Raw genomic sequence first — 21,712 nt, 5'->3', positions numbered from 1 at the left:
TCCATGCCGGTGTTGGTGCACCGAAAATAGTCGATCTATAAGCTCACAACGCGTTGCAGCGCGAAGCGGTGTGAGCTTGTAGATTGGCTATTTTCGGTGTGCGACACCATGTGCGATGAAGTATATCAAGCCCTTTACCATTATGACAAGTTATGAGGTTCTAACAGTGGAGTTGTGGATACAGCTAATCTTCTTACTTCAGCTTTTTCGTGGTTTCCAATTAAACCTTTGGGTCAAATGAGTGTTCTGCATTTATAATGATTTTAAACCAAATAAAGAACTGTGTAGTTATGGTTTGTCTGCTTTACCAATGGCTTTGACATCTAAATGGTGGTTATACACACAACAATTATCTGACACAAATGCATGCACAATCACATACATTACACACATCTTGTTGACTAAAACCAAAAAACACTGAAAACAATTTTGCAGAAAACATTTTTTATTATGTTATCACTTTTATTTTTTACATTGTGTTTTCTTATAAAATATCTGTTTATTAGTTCACAACTTCTGGTAATAACTAAAAAGGAAAAAACTTTAAGAAACTTGGGAATGCCAGGTAAGAGGTACACTGCATGCTTTTCCTTAGGCGGTGATTTATGAGGACTACAGGGTTAACTGGGCTGAGGACAAACCCCAAACATGATTGTAGTACACAACCAATAGCTGCTGCTGCTGCTGCCATCACACAAAGGAGGACAGAGGAGCATAGAGCAAACTTGTACTTTAAAATTGAATGTTCAAAGAAAAAACAACATAAAAACGTGGCTCTGTTGAAAAATACGTCCTTTTAGAGAAATAAGTTATCGTGGTAAATCTGGGTGAAGTATGGCATGGGAGATGAACCCTCATTCTGTCCGTCAAGCTCGACCCTCAAACACCTTCTCACTACACATCTCTTCAACTCCACACAAATGCCTCTTCTTCAAAAACAAAACAATGGAAAAAATGAACACCAAGCACTCACACATTCTACTTGATGCTCAGTGTATGAAACATAAAAAACAACTGAGTTCTTTAGAGGAATCCCAGTCATCAATAATATGTCATACAGACTGTAGTAAACACTCATTCACGAAAAATATATAACTTCAATCCCTCTTATGTCGACCATGAATAAAGACGCGTCAACACATGTTACACACATGGAAACACAGACACCATTTCTCAGTGCTCCTTCACAGCAAACATAAATCCTCAAAAGGAAATGTAAGACCAAGTCACACCACACTGCACCAAAGTCCTTCAACGCCATTATCGATGAGCAATACAAAAATAAATTGTAAATGTCAACCTTACATGCCAACAAAACAAGAATGTTCGTTGTTCGCAAAGGTTTCTGGGAAGGAAACAAAAAAAGTTACCACTCAAATGAAAGAAAACCATTTTCACGTCATTTAACTCCTTAAAAACGGCCAACTCTTAAAATGTCACACCATTGCACTGAAATATGGCCCAAAAAAACTGCCATGAAATCTCAAATGGTCTCACTCCCTTGTAAGGCTATTTGTATAGTCTAATCTGAACCTTGAGTGATTAAATGGCAAAATAAAAAATAAAACCAAAAAAAAGTTGCTCAAAGTAACACATCACAACTGCACTCAACAGTTAACAATAAAAACATCCCTTAACCCATGCCATATAGTAGCCAGCCAACCTGTAAAACAGAGGCTTCATGTACAGTAGTCAGTACTGGCAGTTTTGAAAAAAGGAAAAGCAATGCAATCCTGACCTTCAGTTACCTTACCGGCAACTGCCCAAGTTTCTTCCTCTTAAAAAAAACAAAACAACAGTCCTGTGTTTCTTTTGTCTTATTTGGTCAGTGATTAGAGAGGAACTGCAGTGATGTACATGGACAGAAGGAAGAGAGAGAGAGAGAGAGAGAGAAAGAAAGAGAAATAGAGCAAAAGGTGTGTTTGCCAAATAAGAAAAAATCAGCACACAACCTTTGCTTTATTAACAGTAGTAGTGACATCACGGTTGGATTCCAACAGAGTGTACTGAAATCGACAAAAAGAGAACAAAAACACTCGACGGCATCAGGATTAACGCCGTCGAGTGGAGTGGGTCCCAGTAAGATATCCCCCCCAATATGGGAGGTAGAAAGTAGGGGGGGAGAACCGATTAGATAACAGGGGAAGAGAGTGGAAGAGGGTATTTCACCCACTTAACACTCACGGCTCCAGGTCACCCTCCTCGTCAGCATGTTTCTGCATGTGCATGGGGATCCCCTGCAGGTCAGAAGGATCAAGTCAAAGCAAAATTATTGTTGTATTTTTTCTTTTCTTTAAAAATGAAATAATAGGTTTGATGATACAACACAAAGTACAGAGTGGTGGAGATGAGATCATATTTAAAGAGACACATTTCATACCTGCTTGGAGCAATTGCGTGCGCCGAAAACCTCATCGCAGTTTTTCCAGCGACATTTGAGGAGGCTGGCATTGGAGTGATCATTGACCAGATGCTGCTGCAGATGCTCTCTCACACCAAAGATCAGCGAACAGCCATGCCACTGTCAATACAATGATACACCAATAAACACAACCTGGAAACTACCCATCTGAATCAAGTTATTTGTGGTACACGCCTTAACGATGGGTTATCGGTGCCCCAAGGACATCAATAATATAAAATGCCATGTCTTCTGGGTATTTCTCTGCAAATTTTGATGTCACTATTAAACAACAATGAGAAAAATTCAGAAGGCAGGGTGTTTTTTGCCACACTAGACTATGTATCTCTTTACATCAGAACAATTAGTCTTGACGAATTCCATTACTTTCAAATGTATCTGCTAAAATTGCAATATGTGATTAAGCACAATTATTGACACCCATTCCATCTCTCTCAGTCCCTTGGTTCCAGTCTCTTCTCTTACCCAACAGCGGTAGTTCTGCATCAGGTTCAGCTTGACAGCCTGCACACTGCCATCATAACAGCCTGTGTAGATCTGAAGACACAATGACACACCAGTGAAGGGTCAATTTTACTCATGTAACCATGGCTCTATGAACTAAGTGAAGTCACAATTCACATACTATTGGGATACTTTTAATAGGTGTCTAGTATAGTCCTTAATTGAAACAGCACTAGTTTTATACTTAACATAATGTCTTCTGAAACAGGTTAATTTGAAAGATCAGTCTTACCATGCTCTTGTGTATGGCCATGCACATCACCATGTCCTTGTGTCCACCATAGACCTGCAGTCGGTCATGGGACTGTAAACAAATGAATCAATATAATCATGAGTAATACTAATTACAAATCTTATTTTGTATGAAGCTCAACCATGTACTATTATATGAACTGATCTCATGGTTAGAATTATGGCTATATCCATGTATAGTGAAGGTTTATCTGAAATTTGGGGGAGAACCCTAACACATAATACATAGGTTGATATTTTCCAGATATACTAGATACAGTAAGTATGAACTCCTCACATCAGAATCAGTGTAAGTTCGCTTTAATGGCCATAACTCAATGACCATCAACAGACTAAATCCCTGGTGTTGTCACTTGAGGCTATATCTGTTATTATTGTCATGTTTGCACCCTTAAAGAAGACTGACCTGTAGCTCATAGATGCGGACCAGTCTGTCCAGACATGCTGTCACCATCACCTTCCCCAGTACGGCCACCATAGTCACAGCATGGCTGTGGCCTTTGTAGATCCGCACCAGCTCTCCAGTCTGCAGTTATAGAAAAATAGAATACCGGTAATGAAATTCCAACGGATGTAACATTTTAGCCACAATTGAAATTTCAAGAAATGTTATATTGTGATACAATGTGTCATAGGGGATTGTTGTCTCACATGGATGTTGTGTGCATGAACGGACTGATCGCTGGAACCGCTAAACACCAGATCATTCACCACCTGAGTGTGCAAGGGAGTAAAAACCTCAGATAACCAAGTCAAATACAGCGGCGAAATAATGAATAATGTCAAAGTGTTTTCAGCACTTTCCAGGCCCCCCCCCTTCCACTGGTCAGAATGAAGAGAGTTAACATGAACTTCTACATCTAATACAAGAGGTTTCACATAGGGCTGTCACGATTATGACATTTTACATGACGATTATTTGTCACTCAAATAATTGCGATCAACGATTTAATTGTGTTTTTGTCGTTGACAATTACATTTCTGTTTGGCTTTTAGGCTTTGAAGTTGCACATGGTAGATATGACACATAACCTAAATATACAAAGAAATTACTGACATATTTGACAACTTTATACTTAAAAAAGAACATTGATAGTGGAAATAGCCGATCGGCTATTTCCACTATTTTTATGAACATTTTTCAATATGGAAACGATTATGACGATTATGAAAAAGAATCACGATTATTTCAAAAAAATCACGATTAGACGATTATGTAATAATTGTGACAGCCCTAGTTTCACAATCCTCACCTTCATGCAGAGCACAGTCTTGGTGTGTCCCTCCAGGGTGCGTAGCAGTAAACCACTCTTGGCGTCCCTGACACTGATGGTGCTGTCATAGGAGCCCACCAACAGGACCCTCCGAGCCCCCTCCTGAGAGGAGGCCAGGCAGCTCACCGCCCGCGGCCCGTGGCAATCAAACTCATCCAGCTGCTTGTTGGTCTGATCAGACCAGAAGAATTTAAAAGAAGAAGAAGAAAAGTTTGTCAGTAGAGATAACATTTGCTGTTAAACATGTACATTTCTGCATTGTGTCTACTTTTTGACCGGTGGCTCCTACATCTGGCTTTGTCTGTATGTAGTTTCTTTTGGGGTTTTTTAAGAGGCTTCTAATAACTCCTCCAATTCATTGAACATTTTTATTAATTTGGTTGAATGATTTGTTAATCGTTATTCATTTGTCCATTTGTTTTGTCCCTAGTTGTTTACTCTAGGTTTTATCCTTACCTAAATACAAAACAAAAATGTATCCTACAGTTTCACAGTATCATATAAGATGTAGTTCTTTGTGTCACCTTGAGGTTGAAGGTGACCACAGTGCCATTTGCCAGGCCAGCATACAGAACCTTCCAGCGACTGTGGAGACAGATGACCCGGTCTGATAGAGAGAACTGCTGCTCACACTCCATTGTCTGTATCGGAAATCAAGATAGTTTTAGAGACTACCGGTATTCCATTCCATTATACCAAAGTCAAATTATGGCAGTTGCAAAACTTCAACATAACCAGTTGCATTTAATGCTGGAAATTGTGTCTGGCACAGCAATTCAAAGGTTGATTAATATGAGAACCATACATCTGCACTCATTAATCAGGCTACTGCATAATATAACATCATTCAAAGACTCAATTCCCTCCATGGGGTAACCAAGAAGGAAATTGCCGAATCATCCATCTATCTGTCATTCTGTCTATCTGTGATGGCCAATTTACTCTGTCGTCACCTTGAGGTTGTAGCAGCGGATGGTCTGGTCACTGGAGCCAGAGTACAGGCGCTGTGGCAGAGCTGGTCCTGCTGACACCAACAGGCTGTTGACCTTGGAGCTGTGGCCCTCGAACACAGCCACACATTTATGGCTCTGGAAGACATAGTTGAGGAGACAAATGAGAGGACAATCGCATGAGCCTGAAGACTGATGCTGCTCTGAGATGACGTGGGATAAAATCAGGGCTTTTCAAAAAACCGAATGAATTCAAAGTACTGGGAAACTTAATTATATTCTTTTCCTGGGTGCCTTGGTGGCTCAGCCAGTTAGTGCAGTCCACATGCTCCTTGTGAGCATGTGGTCCAGCATTCAAATCTGACCCGTCTAATCATGCATGGCTCTTCTCTCTCTCTGTCTGACCTTGTCTTTTTGTCTCTACTGACCTGAACTAAATGAATGATTGTCTATACTAGAAATAGCCATTTCTGCCTTAACACAATTCAACGTAAACTTTGAAAACATGACAAAAGACCAGCAATGTGTTTTTGTTTGTTATTTTTGTATTTTTATTTTAACTTTGTTTCACAGCCCACTGCTTGACGTTGACAGACACATACAGGAGTAGACACACACATTCAGATCCCAGTGCAGGCACAGTATTCTTCAAGACATCATCAAGCATCTAGGAGTTAAGCGGGGTGATGGTCTGACGGGAGGCTTTATCCTTCATCCAGTTTTCCAAACCAATATGTGCAAAAATAAACTGTCGACTTTCCATTCATTACTCTGCTCCTGTACCTTTTAAGGTCATGTTGTGGCCATGCTTCATGTCATCCATACTCACCACCAGGTCGAAGGCCTTGACTGTGCGGTCTCCGGAGCAGGTGTACAACAGTCCATCATGGATCTGCATGGCGTTCACTGCCTCCTGGTGGCCCTCAAAGGTCCCCTCGGTAGGCATATAGTCGTCCCCAGCATCGGACGACACATCTGGCACACACAAGCACACGTTCAAAATACCACCATCATGATGTTTGTTCATTGTTGGCAGATTTGCCAACAATCCCCTGCCTAAATTCAATAACTTATATTAACCTCAAAGGTTATATCATCTAAACGAAGGCTTTAAATAACTGCCAAAGAATATTTTTTTTACATCTGGGAAATATGTACATTTATATTAACTAAGCTATCCGGTGACAGAGGATGGGTGACACTTCACACTTGAATGCCATTTGGCAAGGAGAGGTGTTTGTATACAGTCGCATTCAGCTGACTTCAGGATATATACAGTACCTGTTCTCAGAAACCTTTCTCTATCCATCACTTCTCTGTGTGTATGCCATCTATCAGTTCTATGAATATCTTGCCCATAAAAAGTAATTCGGGATCTGTGTGAGGACTATTTCAATCTGTAACAGAGTGCGGGGAGCAGGGGTGTCGCACCAAATTCTGGGCCCCGGGTACAAGGATTCACTGTGGGGCCCCTGTGCTTTAACTATGAAAAATCATGAAAATCTTTGAATATTTCAAATCCTTCTGAGGTTTTTTGAAAGATCTATGTTTCGATTGTCAGTGGAGCTCAAACCTTTTCATTTGAAGAACCCCCAAAATGGTATGTATTTGGCCACGGACCCGCATCTCAAAATATTTAGTTCCAGGGACCCCCCCCCCAGAAGCAAAATTTGAGTTACAAATGTTCGCTTAAAAAATATATATATTCAAAGATTTGCACACATTTTCACGACTTTTCAAAAATAGCAGATCTACGAGCTTGTATATCTGCTATTTTTCAATAGCTAAAGTATAAAATAATTAAGGCCCCTCCACCACCTTGGGCCCTAGTAACTCAGTCCCACTTTCCTACCCCTTGTGACGCCCATGGCGGGGAGTACTAATTCTGTCCCCGGAAAATGTGAGATGTGAGAGAGGGACTACGTTGGGCTACACAGGAAGAGTCACAGCATGGCTGTGGTCTTTGTAGAGCCGTACCAGTCCCACCTGTCTCCACAAGAACACTGGTACCAGTCCCACCTGTCTCCACAAGAACACTGGTACCAGTCCCACCTGTCTCCACAAGAACACTGGTACCGAGAAAAGTAATAGCAGTTTTAGGCTTCATTACACAACTGTGGCGCTCCAAGAAAATAACAGATTTTCTACGTTGTGGCACTTTTTTCAGTAAAGAATTTATTTCACTTCAGCTTAAGCGTGCTTCCAAGGGATATTTTATTTCAGACATAGGTTATTACATTTTTGTAATGTACTAATATTAATATGGTATGTTATAATATTACTTTGCAACAGTGAAATGTTTGGTTTACTTGAATAGGTATTGAACATCAGAGGGGCATATCCATCAGTTGAGAGGAAAGTTTAAAAAATAAGAAATTGAGAGCACCTTAGTCACTGTCACTAGTGTCACTGCTCTGAAGTGTATATCATGCAGTAGCTAAATATCACAAGAATATATCCAAATTAACAGGGCTGTTTAGTTTTAGTTAACTTTCAGTTAAGTTAGTTAGTTCAAGAGTCACTGTATTGTGATGCCAATAATCACGCCCCAAAGTTCACCTGTTAAAAGGGTTTCTTGACTCACATTATGACTACTGGACTTCATTCTAAAGTGTGATATTCATCATTTGCCGAAAGCAATATTTTAAGAAATGATTCCTTTGTATAACACGCTAAGGACGTTTAAATATTCTTGGATTAAATTATAGTTCTGTATTATATAATGTTTCTACAGACTGGGTCCTTTATATTTTGATCATATTAAATAACACATTTCTGGTAATTGTTCTATATGCAGAATTTCACGTTTTGGAAATTAGCTATTCATGTACGATGTCAAACACCAAGAATAGCAGTGCTATGTCTATACATATCCTGGACTGTATTTTATGCAATCTCTAAAATAAACCCTGTTGGGAAAATCATCTTGTGTTACCTGATGATGCCTTGGGCATCTTTGGCAGCGTCAGGGGCTTCTGGATGTCACTATGGGGGAAACAGACATTCATGCATGAGTGGAGTAAACAAAGTTTGATGGACTGAGTTTGAGAACACCACTAACACACATTTCATACACGGCTGCTTCAAAGTGCTTTACATACACAGTATATACTGTATATACTGTATTTAAAAGAGAAAAATCAAACCTCGGTTCGAAGTGAAGCGGTGAATCTTTATTCTATGTGTTCTAGAGCTATGAAATCTGTGTTCTAGATCTATACATTCTGTGTTCTAGATCTATACTTTCTATGTGCTTTAGTTCTATATTTTTATGAATTCTGAATGAATGAATGATTTTATCTGGAGGGCCAAATTGTCATGTGAAGCTTGACCAATCCTCAATTCTGCATGCACGGGACACACAAAGCCACTCCTTGGAAGCGGCTTTCACAGCTTCAAAAATAAAGAATATGCGTTATAAAACAGAAACAATAAGGCATCAAATTACGGTTTACTTAGACTAGAAGTTTAAAAGTCTAGAGTTCAGGCCGCTGCGCGGCCTTCACCGCCATGCGCGACCTTGTGTAGCGGTTTGGACTGTGAGACCATCCACCAAGTCGTCTGCGTTTCGTTGTGAGAGGATCGGCCCCCGTGAAAAATGCGTTCTGGCACGAAACGGTTACGTTTCGCGCGTTTGTGACGCCCCCTAGGGGTCGAAGTGGAAATGCTTTTGGGGATTCGTTGAGTATGCCACCCCCGACCTGTGGTTGAAATTCAGTGTTGACTCAACCTATTGTTTGTGATTTATGGCTATTGTTTGCGAAACGGGCCCCTCCCGCTAACTTTGGAAGCGCGTTACGAACGAACGGTATGGACTATCGAAATATCCTTTGACTATGTTTATCGCATGGCTTCATAGATCATGTGTACCGCTTTTTAAGACATTTGACGAAAATATGTAGGAAAAGGAGCAAAAAGTGCGTTTTGGAGAAAATTCAAGATGGCGGAAAATCTATCCTGGCGCAAATGGGCGTGGCCTATATCGGGAGATGCGTCTTGACCCAAGGAATCCATAGAAAAAATAATTTTATTTTTCCGACCTACGGTTCAACAGTTACAGGCCAAAACGTAAACTGGGCTGTTATAGCGCCACCATGAGGCCAATGAAGGTGGAAAAGTTGATGGTCAGCAAGGAATATGCGTTATTGATTTTTGTATTATGTTTTTTAGACAATTGAACAACTGCTGAACGTGGAGTTGCAGATGCACATACATACACACACACTACCCCATTCTGATTAGGTTGTGAGGATAAGTTGAGATCTATATTGATAATTAAGATTCCTCATGTATTTACATCAATATATTGTATTTATCATTCGATTTACTAACTTTACCTATGGTCTTTCAGCTAGTCATATTTCCTATGAAATAGTTTGGGCTGAATGCTTCTAAAGCAGGACATGAGGGCCATTGGCATCTGTTCTTCATTATACAGAATGAGCACCGAACAACATATTTATAATACCTGTCACGATGAGGCTTGACAGCAGTGGATACGTCCATCTCACTGGTGGAGGTGACCTCGTTGCAGGCCAGGTTCTGCGGCTCGGTTCTGCTTGTGTCGAGGCTCAAGGCTGGGGGTGGACCTGCTACTGGCGTCTGGGCTTTGCCATCCATCTGGGCCTCCTGGCTAGCAGAGATGGCCTCCATGCCTGCCTCCGCCTCAGATGATTCAATATTCACCACGTCAACGGCAATCGCCTGGGTAAGCTCCACCACGTCCAAGCTAGAGTCTGTGTCCACCTGCTCAAGTTTGCTGGCTGGGGACAGAGCGTCAGACAGGACCTCGACGACCACTGATATCTCCCCGTTCGCTTCCATTTCCCCATCGCCGTCCTCAGCGACTGGCGGAGTGGATGTGCTAACATGAGAACCACCACTGGGTCTCCTGCGTGTGCGGACGCGCCTCGGCCTCATGGTCATGCCTTCATCCTCTGTGTCACTGCTTTCAGGCTGGTCTGTCCCCTGGGCCTTCTTCAACAGCCTTCTCTTCTTCAGCTTCCTCACACGCTTGCTACTCCTGAGCTCAGATGGAGAGATAGGCACCACGGGGGCAGCAGGGACAGAGGAGGGGTCACAGGACAGTGAGGCAGTGGCACCAGCGACACTCACGTCATCGGAGCCCCTGCGACTGGACAGGAAGGATACCACCACAGAGGGGGGTTTGCAGTCGGACGATGGTGTAAGAGTGTCTCTGGTAGCCTGAATGGCTTTCTCCATCACCTGAACCGCGCACAGGGAACTCTCTTGGGCTTCTGCTGGGGATTCGAAGCTCTCTGGCGTAGGCTCCCTGTTGTCTTTGTAAAACTCCAGTCCCTTTTCAGGAGATACCTGGCGGTTATGTGCTGTGTCTACAGATAAAGAGAACAATGACATACACTTGGGTCATTATTACAATTTACAATTTGGGAATTTAGCAGACGCTCTAACAAATAAAGTGTGTTACAGTGCACATTATATCAAACATTTGAGAACACTGGACAATGCATTCCAACATTGAACTAAACTAAACTAAAATAGGAGATTGTAAAACAAATATAAATGCTAGTTTTGTGTAGTTCATATTCAGATAGATGATTGGGGCCAGCCCTGTGGGGAACTATGATTAAACCAAAACACAACGCTGCAACATAAAACCATGAGAAAACTCAGGAGGACTCGTGCTACCTGGCTGAGGGTCTGCAGCCAGGGGCAAGGCTAGTTCAGGGGTGGTGCTGTGAGCACAGGGGGCTGGAATCTCCATGGCGTCTGGCTCTGAGCTGACATGAACCGGAGAGAGGGGCTCCTGCTTTATGACCACATGTGTGATGGGGGGAGTGGAGGCACAGGGTGGGGGCTGAGAAGCCTGGTTGGGGACAGCAGCATCTGGGACAGAGGGGGACAGTGAGGACTGCTGCGACTCAAAGGGAACTGGATCCAACTTCTCTTCCTTGACTTTGACAGGCGCTGTTGTGTCTCCAATACCACCTGCAGAAGAAGACAAGATAAAACTGTTTAACATTCGGGAAACAGTACACCGGTATCTAACCGGATTCCAGCTGGACACCTGCTTATCTTTCCCACTCTCTGCCCTCTATTTATTAACTGCGCCCCCAAAACAAAGAACATTTATAGAAAAAAAAAGAAAAAAAAAAGAAAAGTAAGACAAATTCATATTTCATGTCATCACAGATGTGATGCATTGTGAGCTTGTAGGTCTGCTATTCTCGGCTGTTATTGGCGAGAACAATGGAGCATAGATTTGGCTGCATCCAATGAGTTTCATGTCAAGCCGAGATCAGCGGTTCTTACCTTGCATCCCTTTGAGCAGCTCGATGCGCTTGTTTCTCAGGGAGCTCATCTCTCCATTCATCTGAGGAAACGGAAACAATGACATTCTCAAGACCATCTAATACCAGGGAACCAAATACAGTGTTTTCTGTAAACAATGTATCACAGTTAAATCGTGAAAATTTGAATTTTGACCCGATTCTATAAGTGTCTTTTGAATCCTTCTAAGGTGTTTTGAAAACCCTATGATTCTATGTCAGCAATCTGGCCAGCCATCGTCAAAGAAAAGTTCCTTTTCACTTAACTGGAGCTCAGTTAGTCTGTTCTTGAGAGACTACTATGTCAGTGGTTCTCAAATCTTTTCATGTGAAGGACCCCCAAAATTATATTTATTTGGCCACGGACCCGCATCTCCAAATATTTAGTTCCAGGGACCACCCAGAAGCAAAATTTTAGTTACAAACGTTCGCTTTGAAAATACATATATTCAAAGATTTGCACACATTTTCACGACTTTTTAAAAAATAGCAGATCTACAAGCTCGCAGCGCAGCACTCGGTGCCGCGCTGTGAGCTTGTATATCTGCTATTTTTCAATAGTTAAAGCATTCAATAATCCTAGGCCTAAACGGGTTAATGAAGTGGTTCATTATTCAGACATTTGAAACTTATAACAGAGGAAGGACATATCTCAGTCTAATAAGTCAGGTCTTGTGTCTGAGGTGCTACCTGCTCTTTGACCACCATGAGGCGCTGGACTTCCATGTAAGCAGCCTGCAGGGCAGCTCTGGCTTGGAGCAGACTGTTGTCCACCACCTGTAAGGAACTACTCAGCTCCTCCTCCCTCAGAGACACAGCCAGCAGCTGGTCCACCTGGAGACGCTCTGTACAGGAAGCACAACGCAGACACACGCTCAGGGATTTGTTACAGTTATTAGAAGGTTCGGTCTCATTTTGTGTTGATCTTTGCTCTCGAATGCTTACCTTTCTTGGACTTGATTTTCCTCCTTTTATTGGTTCTTTCCAAACTAGGAATCTCTGGGTTTGGAATATCCTAAAAGAGAATAAGAAAAATATAGTATGTGTTTGTGTCTGAGTCGTGTCATATGTGTTGTCACTTTGAATTCTACCCATCTCAAAGAAAATAAGACCACCACTCACCCCGGCTGCTCTGCGTTTCTTTCCGGTTCCCTGAGCGTCATACAGCTCAGTCCCAGAGCTGCTGTCCCCAATCAGTGGGACAGATCCCTGGAGAGCCTTCACTGTCCCTTTCAGGGACCCTTCTGGCTGTTTCAGTGCTCTGGCCTCACACTGGCCAAACATCTGCACCTCATCTCGCTGCGGACTGTCTTTGTGTAGAGAGGGGGGTCCCTGCAAGCCATCTCTTTCAGGCCACTGGAGGGCATCCCTATGCGATGCCTTCTGCCCCGAACTCTTTGAGGGAAACTGTGAGCAGTTGGGAGCGATGCTGCTCTCAGATAGGCAGCGTTTGCGGGGGCAAGCGACCGGGAGGGAAGAGGTGCCCGAGTCGGCTAGCGACTCCCACTGGAACCCCTCGAGCAGGGCTATGTCTTCCTCCTCCTGGCTGTGGCCCTCCTGGTCGCAAGACACCATCTCTATGCCAAACCTACACAGGGACACAGCAAAAGGGGACACATTACTTTGAATTCCAATTTGTTGCGTACAAGTAAATAAATGTACAGCATTGATTTACAAAACAAAATGTATTTGATGTTCATTCAGTTGATGGCAAATAATGCATTGTAGTCACTGATATTGATAATGTTAACCATTTGGAAGTGTGAAACATCATAATCGACATTCCAAATATCACCTCAAAGGAATCTATTTATATCTCACCTTGGTATACCTTGAATTGCAATATCTAATTACTTTAATCCTCCTCGCCATTTACAGGTGTAAAACTACAATGTCTCACCTTGGCATGCCTTTGCCTTGCTCTTGCTTCTTCCTGACCTCCTGGTACACCTGCTCCCAGTTCACGTTGCGCGATCCAAAGGAGCTGATGAGCTGCCGCACGGTCGGCTTGAGTCCCGACTCCTTCTCCGCCTCGCCCCTCCGAGACTCATCCATGTTTCGGACTCGCCTGGCGATGTTCAGGTTGGGTTCGTGGCTGCCCGTTTTGTTCTTGGAGACGATGTGTTTTGTCAGGTCACGTTTCAAAACAGGAGGGAGACCAACTTTGGACAGACCGAGTGCAGCAGTGGATCCTGAGGTGGAATGGGTTGCCTCGCTGCTCCTGGAGGCATCGCTCTCTGACCCCTGGCCGACCTCTGCAGTCTGCATGGCCTCATCCGTAGCAACAGAGTTCCTTCCCGCCTCTGGCCCACACTCCTTGGTTGAGACCACAGGCTCTGAAGTGTCCATGGTGGATGTACTGACCTGCACTGACTGCAGAGACTGGCAGTTTAATGGCAGATTTGTTTCCCCCTCTTTACGAAGAAAAGACCTGCCCATGGCAGAAGAAGGTGCTTTGGCTTGCTCCCGTCTACAGTTATTTTCTTTGTTGGCTCCGACCTGGCTGTCTGAACCTCTGCTTTGCTTTTCCTGCGCGGTGTATTCCAGCCTGCTCTCTTTGGAGAGCTTGACAGAGCTATTCTTGTCCGACACGGCGTCCTTGGCTTTTTTCAAGATTTCCAATAGTTGCTGTTCTCGCACAGATTGTAGCACTCCAGTGGGTGAGAACCTAGTGCTGGGGCCACTGTGGCTGGGGATCGTTGTGGATTGCTCAGGCTCTTGACTGGAGGCCTTGATGAGTTGGGTTTCAGGATCAGCAACTGATTGCACCTTCCTGTCTCTGTGCTCTGGCAGTTTATTTGAACTCTCTTTGGGTGGCTCAGGTGAGGAGGGTCTGTCACTGTGGGAACTGCTTTGAATGTTGCCGTTACCTTTATCTTGGTGTCTTGTGCCCTTACTCTTCTTCTTTTTCCTTTTCTTGCCCTCAGAAGGATTGTCGTGGGTGCCAACATGTGGTCCATTTTGTTGAGGTGTGGGGACTTTTGGGGACTTCTCTGAGGTGCTGGGGTGGGTTTCTTTTTGGGGAACGCAGTCAAAAAGCTTAGTTGGCGGGTAGGGGGACCAGCGACAGGCTTTGTCCAGTTTGGGGTTACTGCCAGAGGCTTTGGGACCCAGACTGCTATGGCGGTCACGTTCTGCACTTGATCCTTCCGTGTGCTGATTCCCATCACCCTGTTGACTTTGCTGCCCTTTGTCTTGATTCTGTCCCATTGATCGAGCAAAGAACTTTGGTGGGGGCGGACAGCGGCCAGCAGGCATATCTTCCAAGAGGCTTAAAGGCCTGCCTGTTTGTGGCGGGCACTGAGAAATGTTGTTCCAGCCGTAGATCCCATTACTGCTACCTCCATTGCTCAACCAGGGCAGGCGACTTCTTGAGTTGTCAGGCGCCCTACCCTGGTCACACCTCATGTTCTGCTGAAACTCTGGATTACGCCAACTTCTATTTGGTGGCTTCTCTCGGAAATCCCAATTCTGGAAGTTGGGGGGTTCCTGAGCGTGCCATGTGGCGCTCCTTCCCTGTTGGCTGTAGTTTGGGGGTCTTGAGAACGGAGTCTCCCATGGTCTGCCCCCATAAGATATGTTGTTCCGGTTCAACGCACCCTGGCCACTGAACGATCCACTGATGCCCCTTGACTGTTGCCATGTGCAACTCTCCCGAGAAAAGCGTTCCTTCGCCGCTTTCAACCTCTGCTGAAACTCCTGCTGCTTCCTGCGTGCCGCCTCCTCTTTTTCCCGCTTTGCAGCAGCGGCCAACTCTTCTTGCCTAAAGAAAATACAAAGCACACACTACCTTCAGTAGCTGCGAAGTGTTGGGCAAACCGCAAACATATTTTGCTTCTTTCTAAAAATGTATGGATTTCATGAAAGCATTACATTACTTTTTATTTTATGCTATCAATCCTGCTGTCATGTCAAGTGGAAGTGGTATGTCTATTTTTGAAATGACACTCTTCATAAGCTTGTTTGTACCAAACAGCCTGGCTAGCAACCATATCACTAGCTGCATAGCTGGGAAGCTGCCAAACTTTGGTTCAAGCTATGACCTACAATGTCTATGTCGGGGGATATGTTCTGGTATGTGTAAGCGGAGGACAGCTGTATGCCAGCTTTTGCTTGTGACAATCTCAACTCTTGAATCACCCTTTCCCAACTGCTGTCCCGGTTGGGACAGCCCTCCAGTATTTGAGATAGACATTGAAATTGACCTAATAATAATACTTTTTACATTTATGGGATTTGATCAGGAACACAAAGGCAGGCTAACAGTAATGTTACCATTAAAAAAAGTCAAAACTCTTGAGAAATTACCCAATATCATATTATTTTGCAGATTTGCTAAATGTTAAACTGAAAAGTTTGGTTCTACAGACTATGTTCCTAAGCAGCAGAGATACATTTGAGAAGAATGTGTCTTAGCTTTTAGTGAGCAAGTGAGAGTGTGCAGTCATGCTTTTTTTTTTAGATTGTAGCGCTGACATACGACTCCAAACCTGTCCTGCGCTCTATGTGAAGCACGGGCAGCTCAGCTAAATCAGACCTGTGAGCTCCTCTGAGCACGATGTGACTATACATGGTTTATAGAGACCGAGAGGTCTAGGCTACCAGCAACATTTACATGTGTAAACGTGTGGCTAAAACCAAACAATTACAGCCGAGTGAGCTGACGTAAAATGAATATTGAAACCGCACCTTTCATTGATATAATTTAGCCCTTGTACACTCAATTACTGCACCCATTGTGTATTATGGCAGATAATACTAGATTATTTTAGACTCATCAAATAGTCAAATAACATTAATGTTATTAGTACTCCCAGTCTCCCACTGCTCCATTTTAGATGAAAATGACAAAATTAGTTCCCAACAAGTGACATACCTGAGCTGTTCCTTTCTCTTCTCAACCAAGTCCACCAGATCTTTGTCAAAGTATTCCTCCTCGCGGTCATCTGTGCCGTTCCGTCGCTCAGAGGCCTCCACGTTCTGTTTGTGCACAGGGCTGGAGATGTGGTTGGCGTACTCGGTCAGGCTCACCACCGTCACTCGGCAAACTTTGCACTCATGTCCGCAGTCCCTGGGGAGGGAGGGGGACAGTGGGCGTTCAATGGTTCCTTCGGGCATGGTTCAGGTAAAAGCTTTTTGAAGTCTGGTTCGTTTTTTGTTGCCTGCAGAGCCTTCAACTATAGTATAGAGAGGCTCTACTTTCTTGTTACGTTGAAGTAAAAAAATAAATCAAATTAAAAAAGGAGAGGAGATTACTCAACAATCCTTTGAAAAAAAATGTATAACTCCAAATTCTCTACTCTTCACAGATCAGGAGGTAAACTAACTTAGAATTTTCCCTTGTTTAAAAACAAAATACAGATAGGAGCTTCCTGATCTTTCCGTTTTCTTCAGCAGGATATAGGTGGTAGGGTGAGGGCAGGAGGGGCAGCCAGGCTGTACCCAGGCAGCATGCTGGATCAAGGTTGTATTTGTCCAGCTACCACAACCGGCCACGCAGCTAGCACAGCGCTGGGACGCGCAGAGGGGAAGGTGGGCGCACCCTCAGCTTAGCACGCTCTCATGATGGTGTCCGCTGTGCTGTGAGACTCTATGGACAACTGTGTTTGTATTTAATCACAGACTCTCCCCCCCAAGAGCTAAGACTCGCCCCCCCCTCCATATTGGTGTGCGTTACTGTCACAGTCCTCATATTAGTTGCAGAGATCCTGTCAACCAATCTCTGAAGCTTGTGTAACTGGAGCCGTGTGCAGCTGCACACAGTCCACTACCCTGCTTAAAACCCCTAACACCCAAGAATGCCATGCTGTGGTTGCTCAGTGATGGGCAGTGACTTGTCTGGCTAAAGCTCAAATAATTTCTCAAAATTGTATCAAGGCATTCTGCTATTCTATGAGCCCTTGTGCCATTGGAAAAGCCTTTTTCTATATGGTTGGGTTGCAGTTATGTTCATTCTCAACTCTAGCAGAGGTCAGAGGGACGTTTTTGTAATTTAGCATATGATGTAGAAGTGACTGTGAAGCCAAATTGTAACGTCACCAAGACAAACAATAAGCAAAAGTAAAAATATATTTTACTGCAGCCATATTGTAGCTTTTCAATGTCAATTAAATAATGAGGGACAGATGATTTGGTAGTCATTTTACCAAAATGAATCCAATGTAGGCATCATTGTAGGGGCCAGATTTATTGACTGTATTAACATATATTTATATATATTGACTTCTTAGGGATTATAGGCATCATTTTATGTGACATGATTATAAACTACATTTCTAACTTTTCTCAAAAATGTGTGGTGTGGTGAAACCTCCCAAAACAAAGTAGAAGAGGCTAAATTAGTTACTTCGCTAGTACACCTATCTTCTTGTTTTTCATTAAAAACTCCTGAACTACATGGGCATAAACTTTAAAGAGTTTCCTATTTTGGTATGAATATTCATTCAAGTCCTGATACTCTAGTAACCACTTGAAACGTGCAGCTTGTGTGTCTCTAACCTACATTTCACTCACATACTTCACTAATCTACAGGGGAGTCACGAGACAGCCAGTTGCCTTCAGTCGGTCATGACCGTTGTTCCAGGGAGATTGTGTCTAAATATATATGTGCCACGGTTGAGACAGCTGCCCTGCTGCTCATCTTCCATACAGCACATGTGTTGGTGCATATACACGTGACTTGAGCCCGAACTGGATTTGAATAAAAAATTTGAATCAAATTCAAACTTTTGATTATTTCTGATCAAAAGTGATGTCTTTATATTTTGACTGAGACGATAGCTATTATTTGGTTTGTATGCATTACATTATTAATGATTCATTTGAGTATATTATTTATTTGTGGAGCAGACGGACTGATTTTTCTTTTTAAGACAAGAGGTTTGACTTTCATGATTAGAGGGAACTCACCGGCCTTTCAGGTTCTCCAGCTCTCGGTGGTGCAGCATACTCCTCATATGTTCACCCATCTCCTGCACAACAGTGATACAGATACAGTATAGTCATAGTAGTATTTCATGTACATGCTATGTTAGGAATAAGAAATAATACATAATTGATTATATCCATGCATAATTTTGCTACATGACAGTAAAGACCTTGAGATATGCTTCTGGAAACATGGATGATTGTGTGTGGCAAACTTTATCCTATGAACTGGGAAGTGCCAACTTGCTTAGTTGACACTTGACTTTCTTGGAGAGTGGAGACTATGGTTTTGTTTGTCAACTGCTGTACAAGACCACATGAATATGCTTCTGGAGACATGGATGTTTGTGTGTGCCACACTTTATCCTGTAATCTGGGAAAAGTGCCAACTTGCTTGACAATTGTTGACCTTCTTAGGGACTGGTTTTGTTTTAGACCACTGCTGTAAAAAATAGAATGTTAACATGTTTATAAATTACCTGCTTGGAGTTGCAGACCATTTCACAGAGGATGCACTTCCTGTCTTTCCCCATTTTGGATGCAGGATGATAGGATATTACTGTCAAGGAAAGTAAGAAATTAATTGAGCAAAAAAGAGAAAAAGTTTAATGTTCCTCCATCCATCTTGTCTGTAATGACCAGCTAGCAAATCAAAAGGTCAAGCTAGCTGCAATATGAAGCCGTGTTTGCCACCCTGCGGTAAGAATCCAGCGAAGGAAGATTCAAGAGTCAAAATGTCATAGTATTTAATTTACTAGAAAACTAGAAACATGCTGGAAGCTTCCTTAACACTAAGATCGTTATGAAAAGAAAAAAATGTTTTAAGGCGGACAAATGTAGAACTGCTGTCAGCAATCATCTTGGTGTATGAGATCTCATTGGAAAAGGCGGGACATTCACATTGAAACACAAATCACATTCAAGCCCGATTTATACTTAGCTGCACGCCGTTGTCGCACACCCAAAATATCAAATCTACAAGCAACATGTGAGCTTGTAGATCTGTTGTTTTCTGTGTGCGACACTGGTGTGGTAGCCTACTATATACTTGGCTAGTAGGCTACATAACCCAAGAGGGTCAGTTTCCCTAACTCTACTGCAGCGCTCCACAACATGCATAGGTGCCGCAGCCAAACGCACAGGTCTAATTCTAGCCTGCTAATGGAACATCATCATGGCCAGATTACAGTGTCACTGGAGTGTTGTATACGCCTGGACTTGTCCAACTTTCACAAACAGGGTGAGGGGGGAAAAGACAAACCAGCCAAATGCTGATCAATGTTGTCAACATCTGTTAAGTTTATTAGCTCTACCAGCCAATTAGATTTTGGAGGTGCTGTTCTATTCTAAATTTGTGGTTGGCTGGGAAATTGTCCAATATCCCAGATCAATTCTAGTATTCAACAACAGCGCATCGTGTGGCCCTGTTGGCCCTATAGCAAACAAAACAACATTCTTATCCCATTAAAAAGAGCTGCCAAGTCCCCTCCTCTGCCTCTGTGTAGCAACAATGGCAAAACAAAGTACTGTATGCGTTTCATCTTCGCAAACTTTTTGCTCCAAACGAAACAACCACATAGCACAGGAGAGGTGTCATTACAGGTTGTGTTGTGGTGTTAAACTATTTGAGGGCTTTCACAATAACATACGATTACGGGCGGCTCCTAATATATACTTAGTTACCTGCCAGTCTCTCGCACCACAAATAACAGATCTACAAGCTTGTAGATGGTTTATTTTTGTACATGACACTGGCACACAGCTAAGTATAAATCAGACATTAGTGAACTAATTTTAAAATCAACATTATGCCATGTGTAGACTAAATTGAGAGGCTTGCTCAAGAAGACCCAACTCTAATACGTTATATGGACATGGACTGAATATCCCATCATCATGAGCAAGTTAGGCCTATATTCTGTGTATGATCGTTGTTATAAGAAAAACGCCACCATCATTCATGCCCAAGCTATTATGAAGGCAGATCGATACTTATAGTAGGTTTAATTTAACATTATAATAGTATCAAGTGTGGGGGGTCGTGAATTCATTCAAAACATCCAGTGAATCCCTAGAGGGCAGTAGGCTGCCAACCAACAACACACCATCTATCCTTCCAATACAGAGTTTATCATATCCATTCTTCCTCAGAGATGTTGTTAGCTACAAATGTACCTGTTGATGGAGTTTTTTTAATAGTTAACTAACCCCATTATTTTATCAACATATAGTATAGGAGTCCCTCTCGTGTGTTATTCACTAGATCAACTCTGTCCTGTTCTCTACAAATGCCTTTGAGATAATCAGCTGTGTTAAAAGTGGACAGAAAATCAATCCCGCCTTGCCAAGTTTGGAAATTAGTAACTAAGTTACAAACATAACATTAGCTAGCAAGCACCAACTTCATTGTTATTGTCAACGCTCAAATTAACTTGTAGCTGTTAAACAGTCATTAGCCAGAGACGTTTTCTAAACATTTAGGTGCCGTATGTTTAGTGGTAAATGTTTTAGATGTTAAAACCAAGATACAACTAGTCTGCAGTTAGCTAAAAGCTAATAGTATTTAGCTAACGTTAGTCACTGCTCTAAACACAGCTCAAGCCCTTATGACTAACTTAACTATGTTTAGCATCAACGGCAAAACAAAGCAAAACAATCTGATATAATAGTTACTCAATTCTGTTAACCTTAAAGATCTGCGTTGATTTAACGTTAACTGAAAACCCAAAACAAAACATGTTAGCAAGCTAACAACTATTATGAAAAGACAACGTTGCCATTGTTGTCTGCAATATTTACAGCATTAACAACGTGGCTATTTCATTAAAAACGTCAACGGATGTTAACAGGGATGCTTCAATGTCAGAAAATGTGAGAGATTACTGTTCGGATACCTCCATAATATCCAAATATGTGTACGTGCACTGTATTTTCATCCACCGCTGAAGACTACAATAACAATACCAAGGATTGGTCCGTGATGTCACAAGTAAGCGACCGACATATCTTCCTGTACATACTTGCGTGGATTGATTGAACCTCATCCGAACTGAACTCTGAATGATGTACAG

General features: G+C 42.7%; 1 protein-coding gene across 1 annotated transcript; it reads right to left on the bottom strand.

The window, feature by feature from the left end:
* Nucleotides 1–481: 481 nt before the first annotated feature.
* znf106a (zinc finger protein 106a) lies at nucleotides 482–21,570 on the bottom strand. Its single transcript, XM_080751284.1, has 22 exons — nucleotides 21,536–21,570; nucleotides 19,121–19,200; nucleotides 18,624–18,685; nucleotides 16,590–16,784; nucleotides 13,614–15,476; nucleotides 12,836–13,301; nucleotides 12,659–12,728; nucleotides 12,404–12,558; nucleotides 11,697–11,757; nucleotides 11,073–11,372; nucleotides 9,871–10,756; nucleotides 8,338–8,387; nucleotides 6,232–6,377; nucleotides 5,406–5,540; nucleotides 4,977–5,093; nucleotides 4,432–4,623; nucleotides 3,830–3,892; nucleotides 3,585–3,704; nucleotides 3,159–3,230; nucleotides 2,888–2,959; nucleotides 2,381–2,521; nucleotides 482–2,237 (listed from the first exon to the last, which is right to left on the bottom strand). Exons 2-22 carry the CDS (start codon nucleotides 19,172–19,174, stop codon nucleotides 2,181–2,183), a joined length of 5,277 nt encoding a protein of 1,758 aa, XP_080607410.1. The 5' UTR covers nucleotides 19,175–19,200; nucleotides 21,536–21,570; the 3' UTR covers nucleotides 482–2,180.
* Between the last annotated feature and the right edge of the window lie 142 nt (nucleotides 21,571–21,712).

The sequence above is a fragment of the Nannobrachium achirus genome, assembly GCF_963921795.1.
Source record: "Nannobrachium achirus genome assembly, chromosome: 20".
Lineage (NCBI taxonomy): Eukaryota > Metazoa > Chordata > Actinopteri > Myctophiformes > Myctophidae > Nannobrachium > Nannobrachium achirus.
The sequence above is the reverse complement of the archived record's forward strand: the minus strand, read 5'-3'. Positions and strand labels throughout refer to the sequence as shown.